Here is a 23,377-nt window from a genome sequence, read left to right on the forward strand (position 1 = left end):
TTTTCTGCCTTTACATTTTGTCCTCCAACACAAACAGACGGATGTTAAACTGGATTCAGGGATCTGCTGCACGTTCCAGGAGATACATGTGACTTCTCCCTGTCCCTCACTGGTTGTTTTCCAGCACTGTGCTTCACTGTAGGGCAGTGTTTGAGGACATTTTCACATTAGGGTCCTGGGATCATTTCTGAGAACACTTGACCCCAAAGTCTGGTTTATTTTGATCAGTGAAAAGACTATCGTTCCACGCTTGGGAAAAAAAACTGCTGGAAAATTTTGGTCTTGAGAACGATACGATGTATTCGGGCACGGAAAGAATCAGACATGAAAATAGAGGTAGGTCGCTGATGGAAGACGAAGTCATCACCGAGTGCAAGGTCTGATGAGGCAGAATTTCACACCAAGTTGCCAGCGAGTTTCACTGTTTCGTGTGCTGAATGAGCTAGTCTTAATTTTTTTCAAATAAGATTTTCAGTTTTGATCCTCTATTAGCGTCGTGCGGAAATATTAGAAGAAACAGACAGGAATTTTATGACCGACCCTTATAATTATAGAACCTCTCAAATATTTTTACTGGTTGGAGGGAAAAAAAAACTTTTAATTAAAAAAAGTGTTATTTTATTAAATCACAATTATAACTTGTACATTTATATTAACAAAAAAGAACTTTTAATTCTTCTTAAAATATTATAATGATTTAAATGTATTTTTTTATTTCATTCATTTTATTATTATTGGAGTCAAACCTTGTGACTTGTGAAGAAATTTCTCATGAATTGAAGCATAAAAGCGGTTAACAATTACAGAAGACTTTAAAAACGGTACAGTGATGAATCTCTAGTAAAACACATGAATAGTGCAAAGGTTTTAAAGAATCTCTATGTCTGTGAATGACGAGAATGATAATTTGTCACCAACTGTTTGTGGGAACCATACACACAATCATTCACCAGAACCACTTGCACGTTATAGGAACTTGCCTGGGAGGTACAGCAACATCCCCATACAGTCCTGACCTCGCTCTGGAGGCCAGCATTTAGACATGAAGCAAGGAGTCTGATCATGGGCTCCGGCGTACTGAGAAAGTTCTACCTTGATGGTATACAAGCGCTGGGATAATTGCATTAGTGTAGCAGCGGGATTATAGAGAGAAATAAAGAATTTACTTAGAACTTATCTGTTCCTCCGTCCCATCCTTTATTTCAGCTTGAAATATTTTTTTTTTTGTTAGAGTTAATCAGCTTTCATCCCAACGTTTACTTTAAAGCTGCTAGGTTAGTATTACTAATCTGCACAATGTGTGTATTTGAAAGTTAAACTGTGCCTTCTGATTTATGCCTACATCACACGTTAAGAAAACCACATACTTTACTAATTCAGTCATGGCGTCACACACTAACAAATACGCTAGTTTGGTTTCTTCTCTTTAGCTTCTGCGATGGAAAAGCAGCAAAAACCCAACCAGACAATCTGACAGCAGTGTAATCTGCAACGTATAGTTTAGGAAGATATGCACAACCATGCAAAAATAATCTGGTTGACTAAATGATTTTCCAGAACTGTAATTAGACTATATGAGTACGAGTTTTCTAATCGCATAATAGTACTGTAGGGGGCGTGGCCAGCTGAATGGCGGAATCCATTACTGGCATAAAAATGCCGCTCAGAGACAGAGACAAAATCATGTTCTGTGTTGCAGAATTACTCACTCTATTCTGGAAATAATTCATTGTGACTTTCATGATGGTCTGTTATTTGCATGCTTTGCCATGCCTCCCACCCCTCCGGTACAATTCTGGGCTAAGTCACTAAACCAGTGAAGAACTAGTTCTACACACACTTTTACACACATTTAATCTTTCACAACACACTTGCAATATCGATAGAGCAGATTTTTTTTCCTTCTCTTAAATTAGGACTGATTGAGGAAATGATTTTGCTGCTCCTCTCAATCAAAACTCGCAGATCATGAACGCTAATGAAACAACTTGCTTTACAGTATCATCCACGCAGGAGCGGGATCAACGCGCCAAAGCTACAGCGGTTGGTGTGGGGGTCTGTATGTACAATAGGAAGCTTGTTACAAACCTCCTGTTTGTGTCATTTAGTGCTGTAATGGTACAGATACTAGTAACAGGTGTCCGTCTGCACCACATTATTTTCATTTTCGATAGTACCTAACATAACCTTAATATACGATGTCCTGCTAAGAGATAGTTGTGCATGATTTGTACTCAACTACAACATCTTTCTACATTACAGTTGCTCTGGCTTAAACATTTTAAAGAGCTCTCCCTTATCATTGTTATGATGACAGCCAACATGTGCTGCCTATCGAAAACACATTACACATTACACACTAAACATAAATCAGAGAAAAGTGCTATCAACCCTCTTCTTCATACATGACATCACAGACACCCGTGACTGCATAGTGGCACTACAAGACAGACCGTCACCCAGCACACACTGGCCAATATTGCTCCGTTGGCTCGGAGAGGACAAACACTTCTCTGTCGCACCACTTAACCGGGACGTCCTTGACGATCAGCCGCTACTGTACGTCGACAACGAGGAAATCAGACAGAACACAAGCAACAAAACGTGCTTCACTTACAGCCGTACAGGAACACTTTACTAAGCTGGAAAAAACATGTTTCTGCATCTTTTTATATATTACATTTATTAATACATAAATACATTTATTTTTTTCTATATTAACAGCTAATACACAAGGTCGACACGTTATGTAATACTAAGCAGTTTTGAAAACATTGGAATCTGTACAACTTATTTTTAAGTGTTGAATAATTTTTTTATCATTTGTAAAAGGCATAAAGTTTATCAGCACAAGAAATTTGTCAAAAAAAGAAGTTTACTTTTTACAGTTTCCCGATAAATTGACTACTGACTTTGTATTTTTAGTGAATGAGAGACAGTGATTGACGGAGGACTGTTTAACGTGTCTATACTATAATGAGTGAGAACAGGAAGTAACTAGTCTCTCAGATGCTCGACAACATTAAACCTAATTACAAACTGTTGAAATACAGAAAGTTACACTCATCAATTAAGCATGGGTCGTAATTGTAGGCAAACTGCTGCAGTGTAAGTGGAATAACACACTTCAGACTGTGCAGGTGAACTAAAATAACGCACTTGGTACGGGTAGTGGCATTGTTGCTCCTCGTAATATTTTCATACGACAGCATGGTATTCCTTCCTTTAAAATACCTTTACCATTTTTTATGTTATAACGACCAAGCCTAACAATATGTGCTTTACAACAGGCAAACCAAAGCGCACAGTAAACAGAGTAAAATCAAAACTTGTCAAGGATAAAAACTGCCGTATATGAACTCCACTGACGAAGCGTCTCATTTAGGTCACGAGTTCAGTGTGGCACAAGTTCTCTTATCCACCTGTGGAAACAAAAAATCTTACACAAGCGTCTTTACAACTGTCACATACAACGTTGCTTCCTTTCCTAAAGGCAGAACGCTCTGTACTTTTCCTGACAATATTCTTGTTTCAATTTTTTTTTATGTCATGAAAGTATAAACAGAAACAGTACAATCTTGAGATGCTTACAGCAGAACAGGCGAGGAACAAGCAATAGAGAGCGTGGTTATTATGAAGAAAACACAATAACAACAAAAAACTAGTTGAGCTACCTAATGATGTTACATCATTTCTTTAGGAAGTGATTATAGCCTCATCTTACCGTTCGAATAGTAACTTGATCGCCCCTAAAAGATCGCCATCTACGTGCATGTCTAGCAAATGCACATTTTGATTGCGATAATTTACAGCTTGTTTTATTTTCTAGTAAACGAGCTGACTTCTGATCAGTACTGAATGTTGAATTCAGTGCAAAAGTTGTTCACAAGAAGAAAATATGGAAATATTCATCCAAATAAGGCACATTTAGGGAAATTATTGAAGAGCAAAAACAGGCATGTTTTTCTTTTTTTTTTGTAACATTGCAACAAACCAACAAATTGCATCTGGGTTGGACGAAACTTGCACGTTTGCAATCTCAGATCTGCGTGTATAGTGAAATTATTCCTGAGCATATGTGCAATCAGATATTGGTTTTAATACACGCAAAGTCAGTGTGAGGTGTTGACGCCTAATGCTTTTGACACCCTTGAGCGCTTAGGGTTTCCCTTTACAAGCCTAACCATTTACTTTAGAAACCTTAGAAACACAACAAACTAAAGTTAAAGTAAATTACAAAACACAGCTGTAAATTCAACAACCCTGTTTTTTGGGTCCAGACGCCAAGATAACTGATGCTGTGTTTAAAACAGAAATAATTGTAATTAAGATACACTGAACTTAAAGAAAATTATCATTGGGCTAAACAAAGAACTGGGCGAAAAAAAATCTCTGATGCAAAGATTCGCTTGATCTGTAGAAATAACTTATCAGGCAAGTCGGGAACATTAAACCTGAACGCCCATCTTACAGCTTTGTATGACACTTTATATACATATGTGAGCAAATTAACAACCGCTCTAATACACTAAGTGGATGATGTGGGCAAAGGTGTGCTGTTGTACAATTCTCTAGGTTGAAGAACACGAATTCTAAAATGATTCCCAACAAAAAAAAAAAAATGTTGTCCTTTCTCAGTGAAAAAAAAACTAAAAAAAAAATAAATAATAGTCAAATGTGTATACATTATTGCTTCTTTGCAAAAACGTAGCATAACGTTATTTAGCTACACCTGTTCCTTTTAATCGAAAGTTAATTTACCATGTAATTATTCAGAAATACAAACATACTTTATTTTGTTAATTATTTATTTATCTACTTTGCTTTAAGTACAAGTGTAAACTCCATGAACAGAATTAACAATTAAAATGCTCTGAACCCGGTGTGAAATGTCAGAAGTCGTGTGGAGGTGTGGAGGGTGCCAAAACAAGGATCTGAACAGGTGTCTGGGTTCCACCTGAGCACAATGTCAGCGAAATGGCATTCCTTGCTTTTCTTATTCACCTCCTCAAAATTCCTAACTGAATTCCAGCACCGCAAGAGACGGGATTTCACACCCGTTACTAGATATAACAGACACGCCCATGTCTGCTAGACAGGGGTTGGGGGGTAAAAATCGGCAGGTTTAGAGATCTATGTATAATCCCGAATGCTTTCAAAGACAATGTAAAAAGTTAATTTTTCTACAGTAAATAATAATACAGAAAACAAGTCAATATTTTGTCTAACAACATTTTGGTTGTTTGTTTTTTTCCCTCTGGATCATTTTAAGCAGTGAACAGAAAGGTACAAAATTGGAGCTCAGCATCCTGCAGAATCCGCAACAGTTCTCCAAAAGGCTGTCACTTTTTTTCTATACAACATCCCGTAGCCTTCATTAAAATTTCTGTCGTACTGTTCCAATAACATGCAACTTTCTTTACTGACATACAAATAATTGAGTTTATCACTTTTGCTTGAAAAAGAAACATTTGTATTTAGGATTTTCGTCTTGTTTAAAAACTGCACAAATCTTGTTTATTATACAAACATCTATAAGAATTCTGCTCATGTAAATGTCATGTGTCAGTACCTGTGTGTGAGGGTGTGTGTGCGTATCAACATCCACGAGAAGCAAAAAAGTCTTAGAAGAGACTTAAGGTTTATCACTTTGGTTGGTTTATTAAGTTCTACAATAAATATACTACAAAAAATATATCGCTGAAGGTGTTTTGAATAGCTGAAATAAATGTTAAATGAGCAATAAATACAGGGGGGGAAATTTTTTACGCTGTTTTAAATGCAACACAGACAGACAGAAATCTTAAATGGAGAGTGAAATGCTCAGGGAACAAATACATTTCATATTAAATACACACACACACCTCATGTGTCAGTACCTGTGTGTGAAGGAATGTCTATGTGGGCGTGTTCTTTGCAAAATTACTACTATGTGTAATGTCACTTTGTCATACATGTACAACTGCACATCAATGTTGCACTGCATTTAACTTTATTTCACTTATTATTCATTTTATGCCTTAAAAAAAACTATTTGTGATTGATATACTTTATATATATATGCGCATAGTTTTTTTGATCCAACATTGTACTAGTAACTTTTGGTCGGTTTTCACATTACCCTGTGTCTGCTGACTATGTATACGAATCGCAATTCTTTTGTGTGGCATGTTAAAAGCGTTCTGCCTTTTTCTGTAAATTAGTCTTAAAACCCACTTATTACACAAGTCTCAAAACATCACGAGCACAAATTAGTCAAAACCTGCGTGCGTTAGAAGCCGCACCTCTGCGTGCTTGAAACCACTCAAAATGCGCACTCGTTGTCAGGGTTGATTTTTGAGACTTTGGAGGTGTCTAAAGAGGTAACTTTCCTACAGGTTGTACACTCTGAACTATTTGCACAATTTCAATGCATGTGGTAGAAGTGAATTATTTGCAAACAAATTATAGTTTGTTTAGAAATACTAATTATGGCGAAGAACAGAAATATGTGCTGCTCAGTTAAATGCTAAAATCTTGTATTTGAAGTTAGTTCAAATTATTTAAATGCTGTGCTTGGTTCTTAAACAAGAAACGAATATTATAAGAAACGGGTTATAATGGTTGAGACATTGGATTACAGTCCGGAAGGTCCCAGGGTTAAAAACCACCACCTCCAACACAAAGTTGCCCTAGTTGGGCCCTTAATCCTCAATTGCTCATGTTAAATCATGATACTTATAGAATCCCAATTTTAATCATGGTATCGTATCGGGAAGTGACAGGTGATTCATACAGTGTGCAATCACATCTACAACCTGTCTTTATCGGTGCTGGATATCTGGAAGTTTCTTTTAGAATCAATAAAGTATCTATAGATGTGTGTCTGCATCTGATCCCACATCTATTAGAACGGGAGAAAAAAAAGTTCACCTCTTACACATTACACAGCTCCTGGATGTCCATCAGGAATCGTAAGCCAGTGAGGTGTTTGACTGCAAACTTGTGTACATGAAGACACACCACACACACAGTTACTTTTCTGTCAGACCTACAGGACTAACGAGTTAGTCTAAAACTCAGACTGACTAGGATTCTCTCCTGTGACGTTTTAAATTTAAATCCTGCAAACATGACTAAATTTTCCAGCTAACTAACTATTCCCAGTGTTGACATTCTTATAAGGTGACTTGCAACATAGTGCGCCTTCTTTTCCACAACATTCGGTGTCAGATGTTTGCTGGTGCCCTGGAGCCCCTGGGTGGACGTCAGGGCTGTTTTTTTTTTTTTTTTTTACAAACCAAACAAGCCTAGTTCGATTTTTATTATTTTTTCTTTTAATTCACACTTTGGAGTGTCTCAGATCAGGGAGGGGGAAAAAACAAACAAAAAAACAACACGGGTGTCTGCTCTGTTGCTGAGCAGATACCCAGCGATAAGCCGTGCTAGTCAGCCTTCGGAGCTAATATTTCAGAGTTACGCAGCTAGCTAGCGACGTTTCTGCATCACCGAGTAACACAGTGTCTCAAAGTTCCTCTGTGTTTAATATCCCAAAACAGTGACAACATAATCCTGAGTGTGTGCTGCAGTTAAAAAAATACTGAAAAACTAAAGAGCAGGAGATGGCGTTGCCCCGCTGCTGTGTTTAGGCCCAAATCGCAGCCTTCGTCAGTCGCAGTACCATGCTAACACGCTAACATGCTAACAGGCTAGCCCTGCCACAACCCGAGCCTATCTAGAAACGCAACTGGCAACGTGGGTTGCGTGAAACAGCGCTAAAATTGTACGCAAACGTCAAATTTGTGAATATCGTGTGATTAAAACGACCCCAGGACGAGATATGACAACGCCCGGTTTTACAAAAAAAAATAATTCCAGAAATGAACTGAAGGATTTCATGGGTTAAGATTCCCCAGTCTGCCGTCACTCTGGTTTAGTAACGCTAAGCTAAACTTAGCGAGCTAGAATTACAGAGCTAGCACATTTGCCTTAGCTAGCTAGCTAGCTAGCTAAATACATGATAGCTTTACCTCAGACACTTCATCCTCGTCGCTGCCGGATCCGGGCCCTGAGGAAAGCACTGCAGCTGCGGTGAGTTTGAAATCGAGTCTATCTGCTGCAGGCCCACCTGGTTCACCGAACAAGCGTACTTTTTTGCCACCGACACCCAACCCGAGGCCTCCGAGTCCGGCTCCTGGTGTAGCTCCAACCCCCATCCTGAGCTCAGGGGAGCGCGGAGTCACCGAGTCAATCTCGTCCTCGAAGCCGTCCGTCAGCATTGCCGTCCCGGCTACTGCATCCTGCATACTTTCTTAAAGAATATGTATATTTGTAAAGGTAACGTTGTCCTCTCACTTTCTTTGGGGTTATATCGTTACAAAATTATTCCGTTTTACTTCAGAAAAACCCTCAAACTCTCCTGAAGCGAGAAGAGATTCTCTTTCCCCCAAGCCATTAACTTTCTAACAACCTACCCCGACGTCGTTCTATTTCCGTATTGTCCCGCCTTAGTTCAAAATACCTCGCCGTGATTGGTTTAAACTCCGGGATTCTGCATGACGATTGGCTACAGTACACGCTAATCGAACGAACGTGCGACATGTAAAGGTTGGTTTACGGGTAAGCTTACGCCAGGAAATATCACATGCCAACGGCGATTGGTCATCGGTGCGTCTGTCACAAAGTCCCGCCCGTTGGATACGCCTATTTTTGTTTTGGTGTGAAAAAGAGAGGCTCATTTGCCTCAAGTCTTTTGACTGTACAAAGGTGTTTAGGGTCAACTGTGTTTACGTCTGAGTCTCTACAGTAAAGGAAGACGTATAGGGCACGGAGCTAAGATTCTCTTTTTTGTAATAACTATCACAGTAAAGAAAAGTGTGCATTAAAAAACAGGACAGATCAAGGTGCAACTGAAGCATTTCAAGATATTCTGGGAAATGTAGTTTACATAGGCTTAGTCAGGTCAAGATCAGATCAAGTTAAGTCATTGTAGATCACTATGAAAAAATGTTGAAACTATTACAGTGTAATCAGTGTAATTTATGCTTAGACACATTACCACTGTGTATCTACACTATATGCCCAAACCGACAATGAGATTATATACAAACATAAACTTCAATATGGAGTTGTTCCCTCTTTTGCAGCTATAACAGGTTCCACTCTTTTTTTTTTTTTTTTTGCAGTGTTTCTGTGGAAATCCATACCTATTCATTCTGATGTTGGACAAGAAGGCCTGGCTCACAATTTCAGTTCAAGTTCATCCCAAAGGTGCTCAGTGGTTTTGACATCACAGGGCTCTGTGCGGGCCAGTCAAGTTCTTTCACACCAAATTAAAAAAAACATGTCTTTATAGCCCTCGCTTTGTGCACTGGGGTACAATCATGTTAGAATAGAAAAGGGTCTTCCCCAAACTGTTGCCACAAGGTTGGAAGCAGGGCATTGTCTGGTATGTGGAAGCATTAAGATCGCCCTTCACTGAGGATAAGCAGCCTGATTGAAAAACCCGAATTCAATAATTAACAGGTTTGGCCAAATAATGTATAGCTCATTACCACTGCTAGGAAAAAAAAATAAAATGTATTAATAGTTAATAAAAATGTAAAGAGCACCTCGTTGGAGTATATCTCAAACGTAAAAAGAATCACACTGCATCTAAAAAAAACTTTTATTGGTCCAGAAAAAAATTAATGTGTGATTGTTTACTATTAATAAATGTTTAATAGTGATAACAATTCCACACATTAGTATTAAACATTCACTCACTCATAATCTATACTGCTTTATCCTGTACTAGTGTAACATATGAACTTACTCTTTCACACATTAGGAAAGTAACCTAATGCGTAAAAGAGTTTGTATAAATAGTTAAAAGGTTAAAACTAAAAATAAGTAGATGTAGCTTAATGTAATCAGTAATTAATATCATTATTTCAGGTTGAAGCCTGCATACATACAGTATCTGATTGTCTTTCTGTATGGCAGAACCTCACTTATTATTACAAATAAAATTTTGTAAGGATGAGTATCTTATACCTTAGTACACACTAGTGTGTTATAAATACTTCAGCGCTGTACAATATGAACTAATCCCAGTAAAAATATTCAGTTTAGCTTTTCCTAATTAATAACAATTTGTGCAGGGGTTTGTTTACATTAAGCAAGTAGCTTATCAGAAGCTTATTTTAAAGTACATTATTAAATCCAGCATATAACTGTTCATTACATCGCTTTTACTCAACATTTTGTTATCACTAATGGTGCAGGTTAAACTTCAGGCAGATATCTAAGTACTGCAAAAGTTTCGTTAAATTTTGTCCAGCCAGATTTGCGTGATAACATTATGTTGTATTAGATATTATTATACTGTAGCTTTTATATAAGGCGGGCAATGTTTTTTTTTTTGCACGCCCTTGGACTACTGCTAATATGTTTGCTCTAACGAGTCATGTTATATGTCATAGTAGCGCTTCACATCACTGCTTGTTTTTACCGCCACGTTCACCTCAAGTGAAAAAACTTTAAATAAGAAAAAAAGAGCTAGATGCTGCGACATAACCTTATTGCATGTTTAATCTTAGCTAAATACCTAAGTATTGCCAAAGTTATATTAAATTCTGTCCAGACAGTTTTGCATGATGCTGTGACAAAATCTGGCTGGACAGACATACATACATATGGACAGAACATTTTTACCGACTGGTTTCAGATCAGTGGCATGGTGGCTTAGTGGTTAGTTTGGTCACCTTGCACATCCAGCATCCGGGTTCGATTCCCAGCCATTGAAAGAGTGAGTTCTGACCAATGTACAGACAAAACCTTTATTTTTATTTATAGTAATAGAGGGGCGTGGGGGACTTAGGGCATGAGGCGGGGTATACCATGGATGGGGTGCCAATCCATCGCAGGGTACACACATGCACTCACATGTTTATCTTTCATCTTTAGTTTAATGTATTCTGTAGTGAAATCTTTCTATCTATCTGTTCTTACCTATGTTTCTATTTTAGGACACAGATAGTTGTATAAGCATTTTATTCCAGATCATACAGTGTGTGGTTGTGTACGTGACAAAATTTATATTTGATTTTTGAAAATCTTACCACATTTTGATGAAACGTGGCTTATTAATGTTAAAATGTTAATGAATCATGATTAATTAATAGTAATTTGAGGCTAAACAGAGATGTGAAACAAATAAACTTACTTTGCAGAGAACACTGCATACTACAATAAATCACAAATATTTTTTTAATCTGTCTGTAAAACCCTTTATTACACTTATCTGTAAGCAGGATAACTCCTTTACATTTGTTTTATGTACTTTTATTTTCATATACGCACTTAATTCCATCTACTGCTAAAATCAACAATTACAATAAATTTGTCCTAATTGGTGAATATGAAAAAGTTGAGCTTGATGGAACTTTGTTTCTCCGAGTGATAGAACCTACTAATTCATAAATGTATATCTGCAATTGTTTTTAATGAGCTTGACAGCAAAATTCCAAACAATTTTAAATGACGATGCTTGTTATTTATGCACGTTTCTAATTCATGTGCATATTCTATAGACAGAGTAACTTTGATAAAACAAGAACACAAGAGTTAACCCACAACCATGAAACAACCGATTAAAGTATGGTAATTGAACAGAAATGACAAATTTGTCCAATTACCAAACTTTTGAACATTGGTGCTCATGAAAGTGGTTTAAAGAAACATGTTCCATAAGTAGATGGTTTGAAGTAATCTCAGTACAGGAAAAATGTTAAAATGAACCATACACTAGAGACAGGGCAGCACTGTGGTCTCACACCTCCAAGGCTGAAGGTTAAACTCCCACCTCTAGTCTGTGTGCATGAAATATTCTCCCTGTGCTTGGTGGTAATCTCCGGGTACCCTGGTTTCCTCCCACAGTCTAAAAACCGGCACATTAGTTTAATTGATGATCCCAAATTGCCTTTAGTGTGTGCCCTGCAATGAATTGGCCCTCTGTCTAGGGTGTGCCCTGCAACGCGCACAAAGTCTCCATTACCTTCCCAGCACACACTTGAGTATTCCTTTAAGTTTGCTTTTTTTGTATGTAACGAATATATGACATGGTATTACAGGAAAATAATCAGTGAGGGTGGTGTGATCCAACCCAAGACAAAGCGGAAGACCATCACATCTGACATGGATTTATTTTCATTTTGACTAAGACCACACCAATATGCCAATGATCATAATTCAGCAATTGTTAGACATATTGTGCTTTTAATTATTCTAGTTAGATGTGATGTTGCGAAAGGTCCATGAATTAATTTAGTTCTGTTATAACGCTACCCTAAACCTTACATTATATTATAGCAGCAATAAAAAATTCTCATCTGCTTTCTTTCTTGACCTCATAAAAAAGTAAAATATCTTTATAATAAAGAAAGGGCACACCTGAAACACAGTAAAGACCAACACATTTTATTATATATTTGTATTTTTTTTATTGCCATGTTAGGGCAATTTTTTTTTGTAAAATACGTATATAAAACAACAACTCACAAAGCACCAAAATAAAACAGCAAAAAAAGAAAGAAGAAATATAAATACATATTTACAATTTAAAAGCATGCTCTGCCATATTTCAAAAACAATATGATAGGAATTCATATCCAGTTACAGCCCTGAATAAACTGTCGGAGGTCACCATGGTCGTTTCATTGTAAAAACTTGTTTGGTGATTGTAATTTAAAGCATGCAATACATAATGCATCTGTATTTGAAATACATAGATGTAAAATAAAAAATAAAAAAAGCACACACACACACTGTTAAAAATTATAGTGTAGACAGGAACTCCTTCACCTGTAAGAAAAAATAATTCATAAAGTGAATTGGTCATTATAACTGTTGCTGTAATACTACCCATCCCCCCCCTCCTTTTTTTACTTCAAGAAGTCTGGCTGGAATAATTACATCGCATTATCATCATGCTTGCACGTGAGCTAAAACAAGTAGCACTAAACTAACCTTGTCGAGCACCTCTTGCTGTTTAATTCTGTCTTGCTTGAAGTCATCATTAACATCCAGCACCAGAACAGGGAGATCCTTCAGGTACTCAAAATCAAGCCTGGGAGGGAGGGAAGGAGAGAGAGAGAGGGGGACAAACAAAACAAACAAAAAAACCCGCAAGGTTAATGAACACCATAAAAACAATTTGCCACGATAAACATTTGAATTATAATCAATATTGCTAGTGTCTCATTTGTTCATTGACAAAAAATTAACATGATGAAATGGTTCATTGCTTATGATCAGGGTCACTGTCTGGTTGGTTAATATCTTTCTCAGATTTTAGCACCAACTTACTGAACCAGCTACTCTGGATTTCACATACATATCCTCCATTTATGGTGCTTGATCTTTTAATATAATTTTGTTTCAAAGAAAAAAATTATCTAAATTAAAATTACCATTTAAATCAAGGAACAAATATTTAGGACTATATCAATTTAACTAGAAACCACTAGTAACTGAGGCTTTACTGCCTTGAGTAAGAGTTGCTAGACAATGTTTAGATCAGAGGTTCCCAACCCTGCTCCTGTAGAACCGTCCTGCACTGCACAGTTTAGTGTTTTCACTGCTCTCTCACGCGCACTTCTGTTCAGAAAGGCATTGGTGGCTCAAACAACGGTTTTAAGGGCTTTAGGTTACTGATCAGAAGGTCAGGATTCAAGCCCTAGCATCACCAAGTGGCCACCTTGAGCAAGGTTCTTAACCCTGTCTGAGCTCTGCTCTGACCCCAGCTTCCTTTAACCAGGAAATCTTATAAAAATAATAATTTCACTGTGCTAAGATATTTGTGACAAAAGTGTATTTTAATCTTGAATAACTGATCAGTAAAGCAAGGGTTGGGTTTAGATAACTCGGCAAACTTATTTTGATCACCTAGATAACAAATACTTAGTGTGTCGGTGACTTGCGAAGATGACTGCATTACGAATTTCTCCTCAAATCACATCACAAAATTATCACAATACAAAATTTTAACTGTAGCTTTTTCACTTGTGATAAATATATATACACACACACACACACATATACATACACAAACTCACACCAGATATGACAGACTACCTGAAGCTAAGTTATTATATAGTAAATGAACTTACTGTGTAGTTCTGTTATACAGCCAACATTCATGTTTATAGTGAAGTTTCTCCAAGTACTCCAGAGGAATCCCCTGCTCTTCCTCTCGACCTCGGTGTTTAAGACGGTGCATACACCTCTGTAAAACAAATAACTCAAGTTAGGCTTTCTGAGTAAAATACAATTCACTTCCCAACACACATTCCACCCCCTCGGTCTTAATACTTACGTAACACTACACTCATTTCTAATTTATGTAATTTTATTCCCTTGCTTAAAAATGTTGCCATGCCTTTTTGAAACCATTTGAAAAAATTTAAAAATGACATGGCACAGATATCTCAGCTTCCCTGGTGTTCAACCTGTAATTTTAATTTCCTAGCAAAAGGCATACTGGTATAACACTAGCGACAAGGTAGACATTTGATACTTATAGACACCTGCTACCTGCCCATTTAGCTTACACCAGGTGTTAAGATCAGAACTGCAACTATGATAGTCAACCACAAGAACCCGTCTCAGCCTGCAAGCTCAGCAGACACAAAATACCCTACCCATCCTCAGCCCTTATGTGCAAGTGTCACAGTGACTGTTTTGAATTTGTTAGTCGCAACTGTTTATATAGCAGACACACACTGTCTATAAAACACACCGTACCTCAGGATCAGCCCGCAAATAGATTATGGCATCAAGCTCAAGGTCAGACTCAAACTGAGAGAGGAGCCAGCCATGAAAGTCTTGGTAGATGGCAAACTCTGTCTCATTCAAGTCTCCGGACTCGAACAGGTTCGAAGCAAAAACGTATCTGCATAAAAATAAGTATTATTTGCTTAAAATTTACACATTAGTACATAAAGTGCACAGTACTCGATTTGCTTTTTATTCTCTAGGTACCTGTCACTGTAAACCGAGCGCTCATAGAACTGGACTGGATGTTCAGCCTGTTGCAGCTTGGCAGAGGCAGGCTGTAGCTGGGCACGGACACGACTCAGGCAAGCGTAAGTCTGAAAGGTGTAGGACCAGCGGCTCGGCTTATCATACAACATCTGCAGCAGGTTTCCCCCACTCTTCTGGGATGTAGTCAGCTCCTATAGAGGTCAAGAAGGTTTTAGGGAAGGGAAGGAAATCACAAGCGATTCCAGGTAACAAAAAGCACTGTATGTGGAGATTTTATTTAGTATGGTTGATTATAGGATAAAGAAGTGCTTATAGCTCTCTATTAGCAATATAACTATTTATAGCTACTCTAATTAGTTTCACTTTCTCAGTTATACTATAGGTTTGTAAAAACAGAATTAAACACTTTGTCTTTTTTTTATTTCTCTCTGTAATTAAAACCATAAATGTTAGTTTCCTCACTAATCTGTGACATGAAAAAGTGTAGATATAGTTAACTCATCAGCTAACATCGGACATTATTGTAAATCACATTGTTCCAAAACATATTTAAAAAGATTTATGGAATAATTCTTCTTTACAAAGCTCTTATTTTAATTTAAAACACAATACATTTAAATGACTGTAGCCTATCAATATGAAAGACTGAAAATGCATAAACTACGCTAGATGTATCAATGTCCCAAATGATCACAAAGTCAAATACTGGGTGAAAAATTTAGATGTCGTTTTTATCCTTATCTGGTCCCTCCAGATACTAGTGCCCCCTCATTCTTTTTTTTTTTTTTTTTTTTTCTCGAGTTCACTGTAAGAAAGAATAAAATCGAGTATCAGAATATCATACCTCACACTCGTCCTCTGTAGTCTGAACATTGCACCACTTGGCAATGGGTTCGGGAATGACTTCCCATTCCTCTGATTCTCTTTCCAGCAACCGCACAAAGGTCGACTTGCCTGCGGCTATTCGAGAAATGGAGGTTAAATTACTTATTTCCAAAAATACACAATTCCCATAGATAAAGAAGCATGAAACACTAAACAGTGATCAGTTACAAAGAACAATGCATTTATGTAATAAAATCAGTGGGCAGAGCTCATCACATGCATACCAGCCTGGAAAATATACAAACTATTACAACGTTCACTACTACTGCGTGATTAACATTATTTTTTCCTGAAGGGAACATACAGGTACAGACTTGCTGCCGTTTGTTTTGTCTTTAAGACACATTCACATCATGTTACATCCCATCACTGTAAAGCTTGTTTCTCAATACATACGACAATGTATGCGTCATTAGGACACACCTCAAACTGTTTCCTGTTTTTAAACTGCATATTCACATGCTCATCCATATTCAGAAAAATAATATAAAAGTTAAATCTCTAAAAAAAATAATAATAATAATTTTTTAACATACTTTAGATGTTCGAAGTTCTGTCTTCTTAATAACAAACTAAAGATTTGTGGGAGGGAAAAAACAAAAACATTTTTGGCTATATGTTGGGAAAAGGCTTACTAACCTAAAAAATTTGACAAATTTCAGTTAAATTAGGAAAAGTTTATTTTAATTTAAATTTACTATTGTACACTGCAAGTTTACTTTGCCTATTCAGAAAAATACTTTTTTTAAAAACTTGCTTAGATTTATGATATTCTGTAATTATTTTTCTTCCTTCTGGATTATTTTAGTAATAAATTGAACATTTTATTTTTAACATAAAAATCCAACAAACTTAAATATTTCGGGCTTTAGGTAAGAATACGTCTTACTTGCATTAAAAAAACAGTAAGATTTCAGTAAGGTTGAACAGTGTTTAGTCAATAAGTGCAGTCAATAAAGCACTGCAGTGGAGTCACACGATGAACTTTAACAAGAGACATTAACGAAAGGAAATATAAAAAAAAAAAACTTGGAAATGATGAAAAAAAATTGTCGTGTTTTGTTAACCTTTTAATTTTTTAATTAAACAGTAACACTGAATATGGAAGTTAACGTTCGTTAAGACTTCCCGCGTATTTATGCCATTATTGGCGCCAAACAAACTAAATACATTGTTCAAGGTCAAAAACACACAGCTAGCTTCTTGCTAAATAACTAATCTGAAGTAATTTAAGTAGTTTATCGCTGCTGTTGCTGCTTTTTTTATTAAACAGGTTCAGTAGCTTTAATCAGGACTACACTTATTAAACTAACTCACTTACCAATGTTCCCTTCAATCGATATCTTCTTCGCTCTTTTCTCAAAGCTGCTGTCGAAGTCAGGACGGGAGCACATTCTCTTCGGAGGAGTAGCCATGGCAAGAGGAAAAGACGCACGCTGATACAAATAAAATAAAATATATGTATTAAAATAATAATAATAATAAAAATCTCAGCGCGCGCTGCACTATCCGCGAGTCAGCGGTTTTGAAGGAGTCTTTGAAAAACGCGCCAAGTTCTGCGTACAAGCTGACTGCGCATGCCTCACGTCATATCCGTTTGTTAAACCACGCCCCAAAAAGAGTGCAAAGAAAAGTGTGTTTTCTTTATAACTTTTTCTGAAATATACAAAAAAATAATAATAATAAATAAATGAACAAAATACTGCCGTAGTGCTATAGTTTGTGTAATTCCACCCATTCTCTTAAAAAGTGATAATTTAGAAAAAGTTTGTTCTTCATTCAGTCATTCATTCATCTATACTGCCTATAAAGGAAGACAGAAAATTTCTGGCACAAGACAGAGTACACCTAGGACAGGGTGCCAATACATGTTACCGCACACTCACACCCTAATTCACACACTATGGGCAATTTGGCAACACCAATTAGACTAATCCGCATGTCTTTAGACTATTGGAGGAAACCAGAGTACCCGGGAGAAACCCACCAAGCACGAGAAGAACATGCAAACTTCACGTACAGGTACACAGACACGAGGCAGGAATCGAACCATACACCATGGAAAGGTTTAAGGTTTTTGAAACGTGTCGTAATGACACACATATTGTCACATACGGTGAGAAATTAGTTTTACAGTGATGTGACATGATGTCTTAAAGACAAAACAAACAAAAATCAACAAACCTGTACCTGTAGTATCTCTCTTTAGGAAAAATTATGTTAATCACATAGTATTAGTTACTGGTGTGTTTGTGTATTTTCCAGGCTGGGAAACATGTGATAAGCTTGGCCCCCTGACCCTCCATGCACACAGACCCAAGACAGGAATCGACCGCTTGGCCCCGGCGGTGTGAGAACACAGTGCTAACTACCATGCCGCTACACCACCATGTAGGAGATTGCTAAAAATTACTGTAATAAGGAAAATAACTCCCCCTACATTATTAAAAACCTGGCAAGATAGTGCTAAACCAGCAACTTTATGGAGGGTTTAAAAAAAAAAAAAAAGACATCAAAGATCATTTAAACACTTGGTGTAGTTGCATTTTATAAAATAAAAAAAAACACAGCTATGTTTAAAAGTAAAAGAAATTTTAAAAAAGCATTTTCACAGACACAATGTGATGAGAACTAGTATTGGGACTAGCTGTATGACCATAAAAAAACAAACTTAGTAGTGATGCTAACTGGTAAAAGAGGTTTCAATTTGGTAGAGAGTATAAACATTAGACTTTGGTGCAGTGGAAGTTAATCATGTGGACTGATCATTTCAGGCTGACCCTTTTCCAAAACAATGGGTACGTCAGGGTAAGAATGGTATAGTCAAGTCTAGGCTTTATTATGTGGCAATAAGATCAAGTCAACTGACTACCTGAATGTACTGAAGAACCAGGTAATCTTATGTATCTATCTAAGATTATCTATCTTATCTATGGATTTTTTCTTCCGTGATGGTAGAGGCACACTCCATGACTCAAACGGTAGAACAATGCTTCTGGGAGCATGCAGAATCATGTTGCATAAATTGCATAAATTGACCACCACCGGATTCTGAACTTAACCCCATCAAAACTCCTTGAGATTTACTGGTAGAAAAGTAATCATCATTAATATAAGACGGCAGCCAAAACATTATGCAATTTTGGACTGAAAATAAATTCTGCGACATTAAAAACAATGGCATGAAACTGTGCTGATTGCACTGTAATCAAAACTAAAGGCGCTCCAACACAATATTAGGGTGTAAAACTATTTTTTTGGGCCAGGCAGTGTAGATAGGCTATATAGCCAAAAGTTTGTGGATACCTGACTATCACATATGTGGCTCTTCCCCAAACTGTTGTTTACACTTTGTTACAAAGTTTAAAGAATACAATCATATAGAATGGCTTGCCTGCTGTGGCATTACAGTTTCTGTTTGCTGTAACTAACAAGGCCAAACCTGTTACAGCATGACAATGCTCCAGTGCAAATAAGGAGCTACATGAATATATGGTTTACAAGGGTTGGAGTGGAATAATCTGAATAAGTGACCTTTCAGAGCCCTGACCCTAACCGAGCTGAATACTTTTAAAATTAACTGGAACACTGACCTCAAAAATGCTTTTGTTGGCCGAACGGACACAAAAACTCCAAAATCCTTTCCAGGAGAATGAAGATTATTATAAAAGCAGAAGAATGGATAAAATTTGGAATGGAGTGTTTAACAGGTACACATCTGAGTAAATAGTCAGGTGTCCATTAACCTATTAACCTTCAGCTATAATACACTGTGAAAAAGACATCAGCACAACATGGGAATAACTCCACAGAAACACTTTTTGTGAGTATGAAATTGTAAATATGAAGCAAAAAAAAATTATATCATGGAATGTTATGAACTTTTAAATGTGAATAATTTTATTAAAAAGAAATATTTATTAAATTGTATGTTAGTTTTGACCCTTCTTGTATTGTATTGCAGAAATAGTGTATTATTTTTCTTCCTTTCATGTTACTGTTATTGTTCTATTGTGCATATTTATAAATGTATGAAATTAAAAAACATAGGTATTTAGAAAATGTTTTTCTATTCATTTAATACTGTAAACATACATTTATATTAAATCATTCATTTAAGGAAAGATTAAAATTAGCCATGGGACATCATTTGTGTCCTATGGCATACCCTCTTCTCATTTAAAACAAAATGTTACTGTAGATATCATAACTACTGTAACATTACCTATAATTTGACAATGACCATATACCGTAGAGGGGTTTAGAAATGTGACTGTTAAATAATACCCAATACATGCACTTTTACAACATAACCGTTTCTCAAAATGTAAATGTAATGTCTGATAAAAGCGTACTGTAGCTACTTACCATGTGCTTGCCATATGGCAAGGCTAACTAAAAGATCACAGATAGACTAGATCATATGACTCAAGCTAAGTCAGATGACTCATGTGCTAACAAGAGACCAACTATGATGCGAGCTAATATGACTCATGCTTTGTAAGAAGGGAAAAAAAACTTTCTATCAAAAGGGAAAGTATCTTCAGCAGTGGATGCTGTCTATATAAGGGATATAAGCAAATATTATTATTTATTGCATTATTTATGAGTACACATAGTTCTAGATTTGGTAATTAATCGCTAATGGTTTATGTCATCAACCACCTTTAATGTTTTGTAAATTCTAAATTCAAGTTAATATTTAATGATGAGTCTCTCCGATGAGTGTCCCGAAGAACTGTAGGAACACAACAAGTGTAATTTTCGGTGTAGCCAGGATTGTCAAGCATGTCATTCTGATTGAACTGAGTTTGTAATAAATTTGCAGAGATTAAAAAAAGCAAGTGGTGAATTGTGAAAATCATCTTTGGTTGCCCAGATCTTGTTTTACAGCAAATATCTGTAATAAACTGTATCATACATTAGCTATGGTAAACAATTTGAGCATATAAGTGTGTACAAATCGGTTGTTACATATACTATATGGGCAAAAGTATGTGGATACCAAACCATCACACCAGTTAGTAACCATTTTAAACCTGAGCCTATGGACTAACACAGAAATTAGTTAAAATGCTGTAATAAGGCTTGCCAGATATTAGAGCATGTCTGTGACGATTTGTGTTCATTCAGCCACAGGACCCTTAGCAATGTTGGAAACTGATGTCAGTTAAAAAGCCTGATTTGCAGCAGGCATTCCAGTCGATCCCAAAAGGTGTTTAGAGGGGTTGATAATGTTAGGGCTGTTTTTGTTCTTTGGGGTTTTAACAGTGGCTGGAATCCAGTAGGTTGATGTTTTCCTAATCTTACCAGCTTCTTAAAGCCGATTTTCCAGACCAGCCTTCCTTAAAAACATCTAATGCATTCTTTCCTGATCTTGTCTTGAACTCTTTGTCTGCTTTATGTGGTACTTTCACACAATTTTTCCTCTTTACATGTTTCCTCTCACTACTACTCAGAATCTAGTGGGAGTTCCTTAAGTTGCATCATCATTAGCTTCCATGTCCTTTAAACCCAACTTATCAGTCCAGTCCTTCTCAGAAACAACATTAAACGCTTCCTTCCCTTCCCATTGACTCCACATTCTAAAAGACTCTTAACATTTCCGTCCACTCTACCTAGTTCTTGAACCCGTACCACTATATCTAGCCTCTCCTGCATATATTTTCTGTCTGAGAGCAATACATGCTTGACAGTCTCACATTTATAACATTCCTTACAGATTCCTGTTGAGTGTTTACCTGTGCATGACACTCAAGTTGTTCCACATCACTATTGACAAACCATAGACCATGCTTTTGTGCACAGACGAAAGTGTTCGGGCCCTTAATTTCCAGTAAAATGAAATCTCAATCAAAAACACAACATAATACAAAGATAGGATCTTTCAAAATTTGTAGCAAACAGGTAAGAGAAGGCCTATGTATCAGTGTGATGTTAGGTGTCTGCAAACTTTTGTCCAAACTTGTAGTTTGGTAGTTTACGTAGTAAATATTAGGAGAGGGAAAAGGGGACTATGGGGTGCTTAATGTCTGTATCAGGAACTGATCAAAAGAGCATAGTGCAGATTCGATAAATAACTAAATAAAGTAAAGTTTTTTTTAGCACAAAGCCTGGGGGAAGAAGGCACATTTACCACTCTTTAACAAAGGCTGAAGTTTTGAGGCTGAGAAACCTAGATGTGAAATATACAGTACTGGCTATAACGAGTCCATATAGACTATATAAGAGACTATAACGATATGGACCATAACCACAGACAAAAATAATTTAAATTTAACATTCTTTAGAAAACATTTCTTCTTTATCTAATGTTAACGCATTTGATTTGTAGTAATCATGTCGGTTCTATCGACGCCTTCTAAAGCAAGAACTAGCACTGAAAATAGTCAAGACAGATAGAGTTGGCTAGCCAAGTTAGCTAAAACTAGAACTAAACGTTCACCACCGGCACGAACAGTATAAAATTATGTGGTTATTATGTTTTCAAAACTAACCACACCTAAAAGTATAATTATGAGTGGTTATATCCGACATAACATTAAAGTTAGATAAAATTACAAAAATGACACAAAATACGCGTTAGTCAAAAGTCCAACCTAGCAAGCTAATACGATAAAGAAAACAACCGCTGGTTTCAAAATAGCAAAAATATACTGCTTTATTTTTTGAGGAGTATAGTTTTTATTAGCTGTGCCAAGTAAGATATCTACGACTATCAGCAGTTAAACTCGTAATTTTCATGCTTGAACCATTTAAAGGTCTTCTAAGAAAGGCGACAGTATGACGAGGTGGCCGAGTGGTTAAGGCGATGGACTGCTAATCCATTGTGCTCTGCACGCGTGGGTTCGAATCCCATCCTCGTCGAAACGTCTTGCTTTTTTTTTAACAACAAAACAACAAAATCGCTATAATCTCGTCCTCACTTAACTATGCACTTAAATCATTATGAAGTACTGACGCTATAACTAAAAGGGGCAAAAGACCCCGTCAGTCCTGAGCAAACGATAGCGTGAGGTAAATCTCGCGAGAGTTCCTTGAAACGCGGTTATCGTTATGCTATTGAAAAGTTAATTTTATATTTAAAAAATGAATGTAACAGTACTGCCTTACGTGATGTTTAAAAGTGGGCACGAATGAATAAAGCAAGGCTTGGTATCGAACAGAGGAACAAGTTCATAACTTTTTCTCAGCAGACACTGTGGACTACAAACATGGCCACCGAGGACTACAACATGAGTTCGAATTGAAGAACACCTACCACACACTATATAAACAAACTTTATGTTGTGTGTTTATGATATCCCGTTTATAATAATAATAATCATAATCATAATAAACTTTCATCCTTTTGGAAGAAGGGTACAGATACAGATATTGGTGTGGAGATGAAGCCTCATTTATTTCACCCAAAGGTCCCTTTTATGAAGCTTCATTGAATAGCTCAATGTACTGCCATCTAGTGGAATGTTATGTAACAATTAGACCT

At 36.7% G+C, this 23,377-nt stretch overlaps 2 protein-coding genes and 1 non-coding gene across 9 annotated transcripts in view; 1 reads left to right on the plus strand and 2 right to left on the minus strand.

The window, feature by feature from the left end:
* The window catches only part of ankhd1 (ankyrin repeat and KH domain containing 1), a 43,709-nt gene extending 35,258 nt beyond the window's left edge, over positions 1-8,451 (minus strand). For all 6 annotated transcript variants that reach the window (XM_053478015.1, XM_053478016.1, XM_053478013.1 and 3 more), the window contains exon 1: positions 8,010-8,451. In XM_053478015.1, coding sequence (XP_053333990.1) covers positions 8,010-8,285 — 276 coding nt within the window. In that variant the 5' untranslated portion in view covers positions 8,286-8,451. The remainder of the gene's footprint in view (positions 1-8,009) is intronic.
* A 3,971-nt stretch (positions 8,452-12,422) lies between these two features.
* Positions 12,423-22,076, minus strand: zgc:110540 (deoxynucleoside kinase). 2 transcript variants are annotated; one of them, XM_053477786.1, is made up of 8 exons: positions 22,025-22,076; positions 17,210-17,324; positions 15,848-15,963; positions 15,001-15,194; positions 14,764-14,911; positions 14,130-14,245; positions 12,988-13,087; positions 12,423-12,822 (listed from the first exon to the last, which is right to left on the minus strand). In XM_053477786.1, the coding sequence occupies exons 2-8, from the start codon at positions 17,301-17,303 to the stop codon at positions 12,796-12,798; spliced, it is 795 nt and encodes a 264-aa protein (XP_053333761.1). In that variant the 5' UTR covers positions 17,304-17,324; positions 22,025-22,076; the 3' UTR covers positions 12,423-12,795. The 2 variants fall into 2 exon arrangements, with proteins under 2 accessions (XP_053333761.1, XP_053333759.1); XM_053477784.1 differs by lacking the exon at positions 22,025-22,076 and having other exon boundaries at positions 17,210-17,441.
* A 597-nt stretch (positions 22,077-22,673) lies between these two features.
* Positions 22,674-22,755, plus strand: trnas-gcu (transfer RNA serine (anticodon GCU)). The gene has a single exon. It is a non-coding gene; the product is annotated as a tRNA-Ser (tRNA).
* Positions 22,756-23,377: the final 622 nt, after the last annotated feature.

Source organism: Clarias gariepinus, chromosome 19 (assembly GCF_024256425.1).
Source record: "Clarias gariepinus isolate MV-2021 ecotype Netherlands chromosome 19, CGAR_prim_01v2, whole genome shotgun sequence".
NCBI lineage: Eukaryota > Metazoa > Chordata > Actinopteri > Siluriformes > Clariidae > Clarias > Clarias gariepinus.